At 30.9% G+C, this 13,493-nt stretch overlaps 1 protein-coding gene across 2 annotated transcripts in view; it reads right to left on the reverse strand.

Moving 5' to 3' along the window:
- The window catches only part of LOC111621452 (E3 SUMO-protein ligase PIAS2-like), a 108,110-nt gene that overhangs the window by 43,527 nt on the left and 51,090 nt on the right, over nt 1-13,493 (reverse strand). For both annotated transcript variants that reach the window (XM_023363607.1, XM_023363608.1), the window contains exons 9-11: nt 12,962-13,122; nt 9,974-10,122; nt 2,263-2,731 (exon numbers count right to left, since the gene is read on the reverse strand). In XM_023363607.1, coding sequence (XP_023219375.1) covers nt 2,263-2,731; nt 9,974-10,122; nt 12,962-13,122 — 779 coding nt within the window. The remainder of the gene's footprint in view (nt 1-2,262; nt 2,732-9,973; nt 10,123-12,961; nt 13,123-13,493) is intronic.

Consider the following 13,493-nt stretch of genomic DNA (forward strand, 5'->3'; position numbering starts at 1 on the left):
ATTTCTTTTGTTCTTCAAAATACTTGTGCTTCCTTTTCTGCTCTGTTTTTCTGTTTCTCTTGTTCTTTTAACTTTTTCATTTTCCATTGTTCTTGATAATTTCTGTGTGCTGAGGCAGTTAATTTCAGTAGGTCCTTTGAAATAGGTATAAGATGTGAGTTTTGGTCATACATGTTTAGTCTCTCCTTAATCAGAAGTGAATTAAGCATTCTTTCCGACACTGATGACCTATCAGGAGGAAGTGTCTGACGTGAAATTGAAAATCCCTGTTCCACATCAGCATTGTCATAAGAGAAGGTCGATGCTAATTTCAGTAATTTGGCTATACTGGAATATTTATGATGATCAAAAACTGTTTACTTTTTTTTTATTGCTTTGAGATGTATAAATATTGATTTCAAAATATATTAATAAATCTGAAATAAACAGATTTCAAATAGTAGAAGTAAAATAATATTTTATTAATAATTTCATAAATAACAGGAACTTTTTCCTGCAGATGAATAAAAAGCAACATCGTTACAATGTTGTTAACCTTTTGAGAAGCATTTGAAAAATTTTCATGCAAGTAATCACATGTACTTTTTACAACACTGAATCTTTTAATTTATTTGGTAAATTTTATATGTAAATATGAATTTACACTTTTGTTTATTTTTTTAATCTCTTAATTAATGCATAATTATAATCAGCATAAGAAAAAAAGATTAAAGAATGGATATTTCACAAATAAAGTAATCACACATTTTATGAAAATAATACTTACTACATGGAATAATTATACTTTTAGTCAATTTAAAAATACATTTAGAAATATATAGATGTGATTTAATGTTAACAATATGCTATAAAAATCATTAAAATAACTTTATTTAACTCAAGTTTATTTTTCTTTAAATAATTTCATAAAGTAAAAAGTATTTTTGCAAATGAAAACTCTAAGACCCAATTGTTAATTAAAACCAATGATCTGCCAAATTATTGAGCTATAACAAGGATAACTAAATTGTCAGAAACAGAATAATTTGTCTAGAGGTATGAGGTTATGCCACTCTCTCATGTTAATTTTAATAATTATAATATGTTTTAAACTTAGAAGTAGCAACAGTGTTGTCAGCTTGAAAGATTAATCCTTTGGCATATTATGTTTTCCCTGCAAAGGAAGTTTAGGGATTTTCTTAGAAATCAGCCAAAACATAAGGATGCTTAGAACACTCATTTTTAATCCCCAAAGAAGGAAATGCAACTCTGAAGAACTAGATTTTGGCTAATAATGACAAATATAGCATGAGTACATAACTTTACTCAACATTGGCTTTTGAATTTGTAATGAAAGAAATTTTTTAAGTGCATGAAGTTTTTACATACATGAAAGGAATTATAACAACACCAAACGATCGCCTAATTATCGGGCTATAATATGGCTATTTAGCCATATTACAGCCCGATAATTAGGCGATCGTTTGGTGTTGTTATTATCTACTCGGGCTGTGAGTTGATGTTTATATATGAAAGGAATTTTTGTTTCACCTGACCTAACACCACTGAGCAGCAGTTGCAGGTTTGAGTTCCACTCAGGACCAAATATTTTCTTCCAGAAAATTCTAGTCAGATAATTTGGCAGATCATTTGGCTTTAAAATTATTTTTGATTGGTCCCACATCTTCCTAATTAAGCACATGGAAATGACCAAATAAGTGAAAAAAACTAAGCAAATGACCTAAAAAGTGAAAAAGTGAGTGACTCCAAGGCCTGTATTTATCTAAAATAGTATTGATTTCAATTTTCACCAAAAAAATTTAAATACATTGAGGAATTTAATAAATTTAAATATTTTTTATTTCAATATGCAAACAAGTAAATAACTTAATTTGTCAAACATTTATATTACAATATACATCTATTTTTGTACTAAGAATTATGTAAATCAACTATAATAAAATTATATTTTACAATTTATTACCTAACATACTAATTAGCATATTAGCACCATACACTTAAAGAAAAAAAAAACTGCTTAAAAATATAACAAAGAAACAGTCAATAGAAAGAAGCTTTCTTGAAAATATAATAATAAAAAATTTGCATGCAATCATGCACTGACTTAAGCATATCTTAAAAATTAATTTGTGTGTATTATAATTTTTGACGATTGAGATTCATTATTATAAAATTTATTTACCAATAAATTACAATAATTTACAAATGAATATTTAAAGTTAATTTATTAAATTTTAGTTTGTAAGATAAATTAGCACTGACCCAGATGAGGCAGGAATAGCTGATGTTGTAGCTGGTGGTCGTGCAGTCATTGACAGCAGAGGATTCGTAAGTTGTATGGATGACTGTGGAGATGATGTAGCCGAACTGATTGTAGAAAGAGCTGGATTTATCACACTAACAAAAGATGCACCGGATGACGATGACGACGATGATGATGCTGTTGATGAGTTAGAAGAAGAAGAAGGGGATGATGTAGCAGATGGGGAAGGTAAAGATATAAGAGGTGTGACACTTGTGGAAGAGGGCTGAATTGATGGTGATGGCAAATTTATAATTTGATTCATAGAACATGAGGATGTAGTAGGTGGATGAGATACTGGTAACTGCTGCATCAATGGTTGATGCCTTCTTGGTGGAGGTGGAAGTTGTTCTGCTTCATCTTCACTACTACTTTCAAGTGTGAGATCAATTACTTCTACTTTAGTTTTTTTCTTTTCAGTCTGAGGAGCTAAAAGTTAAAAATAAAACATATAAGAAAATATAATAATTCAAAGAAAAATAAATTTCAGTTTTTAAAAGACATTACCATCTTTAAAAAACTTCCTTGAATTCTTATATTTTAAAAGTTTAAATATCATCATAATTCAAAAAGCCAAAGTTTTCAAAAACATTTAGTTGTTTTAAAAAATTATAAACAAACATTTGTTAATATTTTTGTGTGTTTTTATGAAGATGAAATAATCACATTATAAGACCATCTAAACCAGGACTTCCAACAGGGCCATTAAAAGTTTGAAGTGAGGAGTCAATGAGCAATAGGTTTGTCCCACAGTACTTCTGTTTTCTTGTCTTAATAAGGTCCTTACAGATTTATTATAAAAAGTTTTTTTTTTTTAATCAATCTTTTAAACCATTTTACATTTACTTTTATATAGATACTAGTAGCTCGGGATGCCCCCTATTGGGTGTTCTTTACAAATTTCCATGAGGCACAGTTCCTTTGACTTTTTTGTTCCTATCAATATGCTCTACAGCTCTGTTAAGGGCCGAATGGTAAGATTTACCCTCCGAATGAAGAGGTGGCGACCCCCCAAACCGTAGACCCTGTACTAACAATAAAGTCAAAGGAACCATACCCCTACTCGTGACCCTTCGAGAGATATAAGCCCCTGAAATAATAAATTCCTATTACAAATATACTGAATTATTTATATTGTTATATTGACCAAATAATAATTTATTGGCCAAATGAATAATAAAAATTTATATTGTTAATTTAAATAAGAATTAAAATTGTTAATTTGAATGTTTGAAATATGACACACAATAGGGGGCGCCTCTAGTGTCCGTTATCAAACGGTTACAGGACAGACACCCGTTGAATGGGTTTTATATATATATAGATAAAGCATTTTTCCTTTCTTTAATTTATAAAAAAAATTTTTTTATCAGTCTTATGTTAATTTAAATTTTATTAATACAAAGTTTATTCATCACTGGTCACTAATATAATTTAAAAAAGGTCAAAGGTAATGTGCGTATTATGTATTTAGTAAGGTGTATTAGAATTATATAGCATTTATTGTTTAATTAAGTAATTTGTAATCAAGGACTGAAGAGGAGCAAAAGGCCCAAAATGAATTTCCTTGTATAATATGTTTGGCATAGTCAATTACTGGTGTGTTCCCTCTTTGATTAGTTCTCTTTAGCAAAATTTATGCTTAAGAGTAATTTATCGCTAAAGAATCCATCAGGAGAATGAGTAACAATTAAATAACCACTGAATTAATGATGTAAGATCTTTTCGAGATATTTATAAAACCTAGTAAAACCTGTAAAATGCTCCTTTATTCTCTTAATGACAGACCTAAATGTAAAGCTTACATAACAGAAGTCTGTCCTGTTTGAAAAATTTTACCATATAAATTCCATTCTTGTCTGTATTATTTGCTTATCAGAATTTAAAAAAAAAATTAATTATAATAGGTAGTGTTAACTATTAAAATAATATTTTTGTCTTTAAAAATGAGTCCTAAAACCCATTATTAAAGTCTTTAGGATAGAGATTTAGCCATCTATCTTGAGACCATAATTACATAATTTGGTCAGCCTATAATAAAGTCTGGCTTGTAATAATTTAACGCATGATCACGTGCAGTTTTCTTTTACATAATCACATCCATAAAGCATAATTTTCTGCTAATTTTTATGTATAATTACTCTGCATGTTATTGTCTGTTCCTTTAATTCAACAATTCTGAAATGTTTGTTCCATGTCTTCTCTGCACATCCAAATTCCAATGTCATAGGTTGTTTAGTTTACAAGACATTGTTTTGTTTACAGAACAATGTCCTTAACTGGACTCCCATAGGGAGCTCTTCAAACATTGTGATGGCATGGCTAATGTGAGACAAATTCAGCTGTAATAAATGGGAAGGCTATGGTGTTTCTCAGCAGGATCAGAAAATCTAAGCCCAACAATTAAGCCACCACTGGGTCATCCAGGCTCTTCACCACTATGTACTATCTGATGACACATTTTATATTCATCAGAGAACATTGATTAAAATTACTGAAGATGTATGACATATTTCCACTAAACAGAATACATCCATTTTATATATCAAATTCTAGAAATTAGTTAAAATAATATTTAAACCTATAATATTGTAAAAAAAAAAGTTTCATATTATCTTTGCTACCCAAGTACAGAGCTTTACACTGGTCATCCTTGACCTTTATGTCATAATGTTATTTATCATTGCAAACTATATTCTTAAAAAAGATTGAAAAATTTCAGGCAAATATCTCATCTACAATAATTCTGTTGTATTGCAATTTAACATTCCTTTTATCTCCTTTTAAACATTTCTTTTCCATAGAACCTTAATTTGTTTCTGAAAGCTCTGGTATTCATCAAATAATCATCATTAATGAATAGATTTAAACCTTTTAAATTACTAATATTTTGGAATTTGATTGGTTCTCTAACCTTAAGCAGACCTTGGGTAAGGTTGAAAGTGTTTGTTCAATGTTTTATGAAACATTTTGTCACTGGATTTAAAGGTTTGTTAATGGTTGTTACTAATATTTTTATATACTTATTTAATTTTGAAGATAAATTGTATATAACTCACAAATAATCAATCTTTTTGCATTTGGTTTAAATTTTCCAATTCTAAAAGCATGCTTAATATTTACAACTGCAACCTGTAAGTTATTGTTAAATAGTCCTTTCAGAACCTTTTTATCCAGTAAGGTACGATATTTAGATACAAGAACAAATGTTGTAAAGTACTATATTATTTTTCCGACTTTCCAACTATTATCGGCACGACTGTGTGCCGGAAATAGCCATCCCCTAACAGGTACTTTACGCAGATTCGCGTTAGTGTGCCAGGCCAGGACTTTAAGCGTGCACCAAATTAAATAATGACAAAGTTTGTCAATAACAAATCAAATATTTAATAAAAGTTCTAGTAATAAACTCTATACAAAATTTAGTAAAATTCAAATAACAATTTATTCAATGAAAGTCAATAAGAATCAACCCAACAAAACTCAAATCCATCTATTTTCTAACTTAATTCTATTCCCCTTTGGAATTAGACAAAATTTCAAAGACTTAATTTATATACAATAATTCTTATGAATTAAAGATCCTAATCGTCACCTCAATATACTAGGAACCCTTTTCCTCAACTCTCAAGACTCTCTATTCGTCGATCCACAAATCGAATAACTTCAAAAGCACCTTGGAACTATTTTATCCTATCGGTCACCTCTCTTTCGTTTGCTGCTACGAAGCTCATCAAGCTCATTGATAACAGAAGCTCACCTCGTCCATCTTCACTCGAGATTCGGACTTTATACTGTGAGGTGACGTCACAACTCTGAATGCGATCACTCCCCTCATTTACATACTTATTTGCTAACAATAAACTTTTTCTATTTGTCTGGCAGCCTATTTTCCGACAATATTCGCTAACCTTTTACATTATTCGTTTTGGCAATTTTCGGGATGTTTTTATTTGTCACAGCGCGGATTTTAAGATAGTAACGGAGACTAACTAGGAAAATGGAAGGAAAAGAAGGTCATGCGCCGTGTGGAGTGACAGCAGGAAGTACTGGAGTAGGCGGACTTGGGGGCATGATTCCTCTCATACCATCTTTTGCCGTAGATCCAGATGGCCTTAAGGTCACAAATTTTTTTTGAGTCCTTAGATGAGATTGGTAAATTGACAAATTGGACCAAGGCGCAATGCTTAGGAGTAGCTAAATTGCTATTAATGGGGATAGCCCGAGATTTTGCGTGGAAGGATGCTACGACAAAAGATATAACAACTTATGATGAGTTCAAAAAGCTTATGATAAAAAGATTTGAAAAGGAACCTCTCTCTTTACAATTACAGAAGTTTCACGCTTGCATGCAAGTGCCGGGAGAAGACGTGCAGACCTACGCCGTCCGATTACAAACTTTAGTGGTAGAAATTATTAAAGAGCAACCTAGTGATAATGCACAGGAACGGGAAGTTGTAAAACGATGCCAACAAAAGGAAAGAGACAAACGGTTGTTAGTGCAGTTTATGAGTGGACTCAATGATCAGATAAAGCGACACGTGATGTCAAAAGAACCCGATACCTTTGATAAGGCAGTGCGAATAGCTATTAGCGAAGAAAGTATAGAACAATTGACGGGAAGACCCCGGGGAATAATAAGGACTGTAGATAACACTAGCGAAAAGGATACTAATCATAACCAATTAGAAGAAACGCTGAGGAAAATTCAGGAGCAACTTCAACAACTGAACCCTTCGGACCATAGTTGAGGCGACCCTAGACATAGACCAATGCCATTTTGGCATTCTCAGGAATATCCAGATCAACGAAGATAAAGCTATATTGATAGAACTATAGACTAGTGATGTAACGAATATTTGGTTACTATTTGGTATTTGGCCTATTTTTCGTTATTCGGCTGAATACCGAATATTTAATCACTATTTGGCCGAATACCTAAAAACAGGAGTAGGAAATAACAAAACTACATTAAATTAATCATTTTGAAATTTAGATTTAATGTTATCGGGTTAGTGTTGTTTGTTTATATTTATTTATAACATGTGCAAAATAAAAAAGAAAATAATATTAGTCACATGTATTCACAATTTATAATTACAAAGATCAGCACACGTACACACCTATTCTCCAATGAATAGGTGTATACGTGTGGTGTCGTGTACGTGTGTACGTTGCACATCTGAGGGTCTGATCCTGCCTATCCTTCTTTTTAAGTGCTCGTCTTTGCTCTTCCCTTTCTGTTTCCTTTATTGCTCTAGTGCACGTATGCCTATGCATACATCATAATACGCACGCTCACGATACATTCGATTTGTCACTTTTCCGCCGTAGATTTCCCATTTTACAATTATGTGACTCTTAGCCTGGTAACAATGGAGAAAAGAGACAGATAGGACATCGGTATAAGTCATAGTTATGATTTCACAGATTCGAGACAGCTTGGTAGCCCGAACGGCCCCAGGCTTTCGTCTGTGTACGCTAAGTGACTTTCATTACAAGCATTTAGCTTTCCGAAGTCTATGACAACAATTATTTGGCATTGACGGCCGTGAATTTCGCACCAATAAGCTGCTTCGACTCGTTCAATTATGTTATCGACTCAATTTCATATTTATTTTCACATTTTTACTTCGTGGTCCTTCTCTGTTCTTTTTCCGTTATTTACACGTGTACGTCATTTCATTGTTATCCACATCTGATATCATCACTTATCACATACTGCCATGACACTCTTGTCTGTCCGCTACAACTGTCAAGAATGAACGCGATTGGCAAAGTGTAGTGACAGTGGAAAATTAGAGAGCAGGGTCCTTACCATAATGCGGTTTGCATGCCAATTTTCATATGTGCATTAATCAAGTCGAATATTTGGCTATTCGGCCACACTCCTGGCCGAATATTCGGTATTTAGCCTGAGGCCGAATATACTATTCGTTACAACACTACTGTAGACCAAACAATCAGGCAAATACAAGAGTAATTACGTGAACTACAACGGCAGGAAAATCAAACCAAATTCTCCATGCATAGATGCAACAATGCTAGAAACAGATATAGGGACCCATTTGATGACTCAAGAAACATTATAGGTGGCATACGAAATCAAACATACAATTCTATACACAGATCAAGACGATATGAGGGAAGACACGATTTAGGCGACTCAAGAAGTAATTAATTAAAGACTAATTTGTGAGTAAATGCATGTACTGTACATATTCTATGAAATATGACTGCATAGGTGTAAACGAAACTTGTAAGAATCCCTTCTGTTACGAACATCAGTGGCAATAAGCACGTAATTGGCAAATCATCGTTCCTTTTTAATCAACATATATTAATCATATTCATGTGTCCATCACAAACTCTGCACTTTTCTTCTTCTCGAAGGCTGTGACACACCTAGCCTTATCTCTGGGCATATAAATGTGCCATAACACACTGGTTGTGGAGCTGAGATGAAGGGTTAAGCATAAGGCAAAACCAAAGACGACTCAAGGAATCTCCTTGAAAAATCCCTCACCTGATGTATATTTGACTTAATTTATGAGATTAAATTTTAAAGTTATGAGATTAGAATGTAATGTAGTGTTCTCAGTGGGAGCATGGTAAAACCAAGGAAACTGATCAGTTGGGAATGGATTTTGTAGATGTCAAATATACATCAAGTGATTTTGTAGATGTGAAGTGTGTGCAGCAGCCAAGTGTGTGGGAAACTATTGAATGCTTCTCTGTAATCAATGTATGTCATGGTATGTTTCTATGGTGCTTATGAACTTGCTTTAGGATAACAGAGTCAATAAGTAGTAGTTCTTTGCAACCTTTGTGATTTCCATGGCAGCATTTTTTTTTTGTTTTGTAAGAATGTTATCAATATGATTATATATTTTGTTTGCAATGCAAGAAGTAAGAATCTTGTAAAGTGTTGGAAGACATATCATTGATTTGTACTGTGCAAGGTCTGTATTGTTGTATTTTGGTTTCATGTGGGTGATGCCCTGTGTGAAAATAATTGGAATCTCTTATGGATTGTTGATAATATGAGAAAATATTTAGCTAGTTCCTGGTGCACAGATGTGAATTTTTTGTACTAGAAATTGTGAATGTTGTCTACACCACATACTGTCCAGTTGTGTGTTTTCTGCATTGTGCAATGGATGTCTTTGTATTTATTTCAACACAATGCATACTGTGTGTCCTTGCTTTAGTAGACCAAAGAGAAGACCAATAATTTGTGAGTTCTTCCTCAGCTGGCATGACATTGTGTTCAGAATCAGTAGTGGATTTGATATTAATTTGCCCATAGAAGAGTTTTTCATTGTTCCTGAATAATTTATTATTTTGTTGTTTCTGTACATAGCAAATTTTATATCATTTGCATCACTGTGCTTTGGCTGAAAGATTTTGTTTCAGTGTGTCAATGTACAGTATTCTGTAATATGGACATTGTGTTATTTGGGCTTTTTCTTGTTCATTAATTTAGGTGTTGTTTTGTTATTAGCATACTGTGTCAGCCTGCCAAGCTGCTTTCTATTATTGGTTATTTGTGTTTCTATTCTTCTTTGCCATTATTATTATTATTATAAATTTTTTGATATATATATATATATAAAAATAAATTTTAAATTATCAAAATAAGTTTTAAAATTTCTGTTATTATATACTTACACATTAACCTAGGAGGACTATGTTGAACAACTGATGTGTTTATAACATGTGTTTCCTTTTTATGTAGAAGTGGTGTCCAAGAACCATCTTCATGAAACTGGACCTCAGTACAATCTGATGGGGCTTTAGTTGTGATTTCCATAAATAATCTAAATGTATGAAAATATTTACTTTAATCAAAATCAATATTTTTAAAAAGTTCTTCTCTAATCAAATCAAATGTAATATTAAATCAGTGTTTTGCATCATTTCATGTTTTGTAATGAAATATACATTTTATAATTGAATAAAGAATTGTTTAATAAGATGTTTTACTCTTGCTTTGGATTTGAAGATTATACATTACTGGTAGCTTTCTTATATTGAATCATTGTTTATTAAAGTGAATTCAGATAGTAACCCTTGACAAATTTAAGTTATTCTTTTCATAAAGTTATAAATGCAAAGCTGTGAAAAATATTTTGTTTATACCAAAGCATAAAATATAAAGTGTATGAAAATAATCATAATTTAAGAGCACATTTCATTTCTAAAAACCTCTCAAAAATCAAAATTTGAAAAAAAAAAAAGGGTTAAGCTTATCCATTTCTTATGAACAAAATTTGTATTTTGTTCTGAGATAACTCAGTCAGTACAATATGTTCCAGACAACATCAATTAATGATTCTAAATTAAATAAAATGAAACTGTCGATCAGGTTAGTATTACCAACTTAAAAGGCATTAATATGAAAGTAGAAAAGCAAATACATAAGTCATCACATATTTATTTATTTAATAATAAGAAAATGATAGTTAAAACAATGAGCAAGCAGAAACAAGAAAACTTGTTTTCTAATCAATAAATCGTATTTGTTGATAGAATAGCTTGAAATATGAACTATACAACTATGTTGTAACAAATGCTATCATCCCTAGAAAATGAATGCACAGTGCAAATGAAACAAAATGTAAACTGGAACTTATAAGCTATCTATTTAGATGCAAAAATTTTAATGTCATCACACTTATGATTAGAATATTTTATTCTTAGAAATATCAGCTGGTGTTCATCATATCAAATATTTCATCTTGTAAATGGAGAAAAGAAAAACTCACTGTATTGAATTACTGTACACCAAGTATTTGTAAGTTAAATCAAATTGTTTTTTTTTTCCTATTTCAATATATGTATAAAGAATGTGAGTAATTGGGCTGAAAATTTGAAAAAACTGTAGACCTATAAATTCCCACTATCATCTGTCCATCTTTCCTTAATCTCAAGAACAGTTAGATAGATAAAATACGAGACCAGATATGGAAACCTTAGGACAGGAGCCCAGATTAACAATATATGAACTTCTGATGCAAACTGGAAGTCATGTTATTTCAATTCAAATCTTCCTCTGAAAGCTGTTAAGAAATGACCAGCACAACTTTATTGTTAAAGGAAAAGTATGATGTATAGGAGCAAGCCACTACTAATTTGAAGGTGAAAAGCATATATTTTAAATTAAATAAATTAAAAATAGCAGCCTGACATTGTGATGTCACAATAAATAATTGCATGTATAGGAGTTAATATTTGAAATAAAAAACTAACAAATTAAAAAAAATTTGTTTGAATTTAAAGGCTAAAAATAATTAAAACTCAAAAAATCTAATTTCAATTTTTAAAAATTCAAAGATAACAGATTGAATATTCCAAGAACATACAAAATATTTATCATATCCTGTAAACCCAATTCTGTTTTTACAACGTTTTGATTTAACAGTCTGGAAAATTCAAATATCTTTTCATGTGATTTGTTTTGTTCTAATACATTACAATAAATTTGCCTTTTTAATAATCTCCATTTCAATTTAATTCTAAGAAAAAATATTCACACTTGCTTTTTTAAGAAATTGCTCTTTAAAAATATTTTTTTAGATTTGCATTTAACACTACTACATATGCTCTAGTAAATTTTAAGATTTGCCTGTTTATTACAATATATGTAACAATAATCAGTCCTATATTTCAACTTTATCCTGTGAGTGATGGAATCAGAAAAAATTTAATTCAAAGTTTACATGTGATTGCATGATTACGTTTCTTCTGATTTTATTATACCACAAGTATATCAACATCAATACAATAGTTATTTCCATAAGAATAGTTTTTGTATGCCATTTGAAGTTAAAAGCACTAATTGAAAAAGTGGAATAAAATTTGAGCAAAAAATATAAATTTTGCTTTAAGTTCTAAGCTCTTAAGTTTAACTTCCAATTTACAAGTAAAATTGAAATATTTTGTATAAACATATCCTATTATACTAATTGATTTATTGCATTATTTTTCTGGTTTTTAAGGTTGGAAACCAATCATCTGTTTTTCCATACAGACATTATCTTTTTTTTAAAGCGAAGTTTTCAGGAATGTTTGTACTATGTAAAAACAAAATTAAACATATAAAGAAATATTATATTTTAATACAGTAATACCTCAACTTACGCTACCCCGACTTAAACAAACCCGGAGTTACGCGATTTTCAAATCTCGTCGATTCATCTTTTGTTTTAGCGCCACACAACTTTCGATTACTCACTCCCCCACACTGTTGTTCAGCTTACATTTCAGACGTGTAGCGCGGAATCGACGCATAGCTACAATTTATTTTGTGTTATTTATTTCTGTGTTCGTTATATCTACGGAGACTCGAGAGACTCTATGTGGTGATTTCTTGTAACTGTGAACGAATCAAAAGACGAGATAAGATTAACGAGAACATTTATTAGCTTACATACGTCCGACTTGGATTTTATACAAATTGCGAAATTATACCCCAACTTACGCGAATTCGACTTACGCGGTTATCTCTCGGTCCCACCTATCGCGTAAGTTCGGGGTATTACTGTATTAAATTTTACATTAGTGAAATAAAATGTAACATAACTGCAATATCATTAAATGACTTGAAATTAATTGGAATGCAAAAAAAACTTTTGGAAACTAAAAAATAATACTCACCCATCTATTACTAAGTTTTTAAATGTAGCAGGTTTATCACATACAGGACAAATCCAGGTTGGTTTTTTCTCATTCATTTGAAGATATAATGATGCATCAAAACATTGCAAATGTGTACAAGTAATTGCTCGACAAGGAATTTGCATTCTCATTTTTCCAAGCTGAAATATAATAATAAAATTTATACCAGAAATGTTTACAAAAAATAAATTATAAAATGTTACATTAAATATCTATTATATTTTTCTGAATTCAAACATTTCCTAAAACTTATATACTAATTCTAGAATCTACTGTCCAAAAGGATATTTTATTTTAAAGAGTACTCAAATTTGAAGAATTTAAATGCTTTGAAATATCTATTCTTAATCTGTTAGAGATGGAGAAAGTCTTAATATGTAACATTTCAATTTAATTTATTATGACAAAAAATTACTCTAAAAAATAAAAAAAAATTAATTTTTCTGGTGAATGATGAGTTATCCTCTCAGACATTTTCCGCTTTACTATGCACATGCAAAAAGAGAGCGAG

Source organism: Centruroides sculpturatus, unplaced genomic scaffold (assembly GCF_000671375.1).
Source record: "Centruroides sculpturatus isolate CEXI.00-Female unplaced genomic scaffold, Cexi_2.0 scaffold227, whole genome shotgun sequence".
NCBI lineage: Eukaryota > Metazoa > Arthropoda > Arachnida > Scorpiones > Buthidae > Centruroides > Centruroides sculpturatus.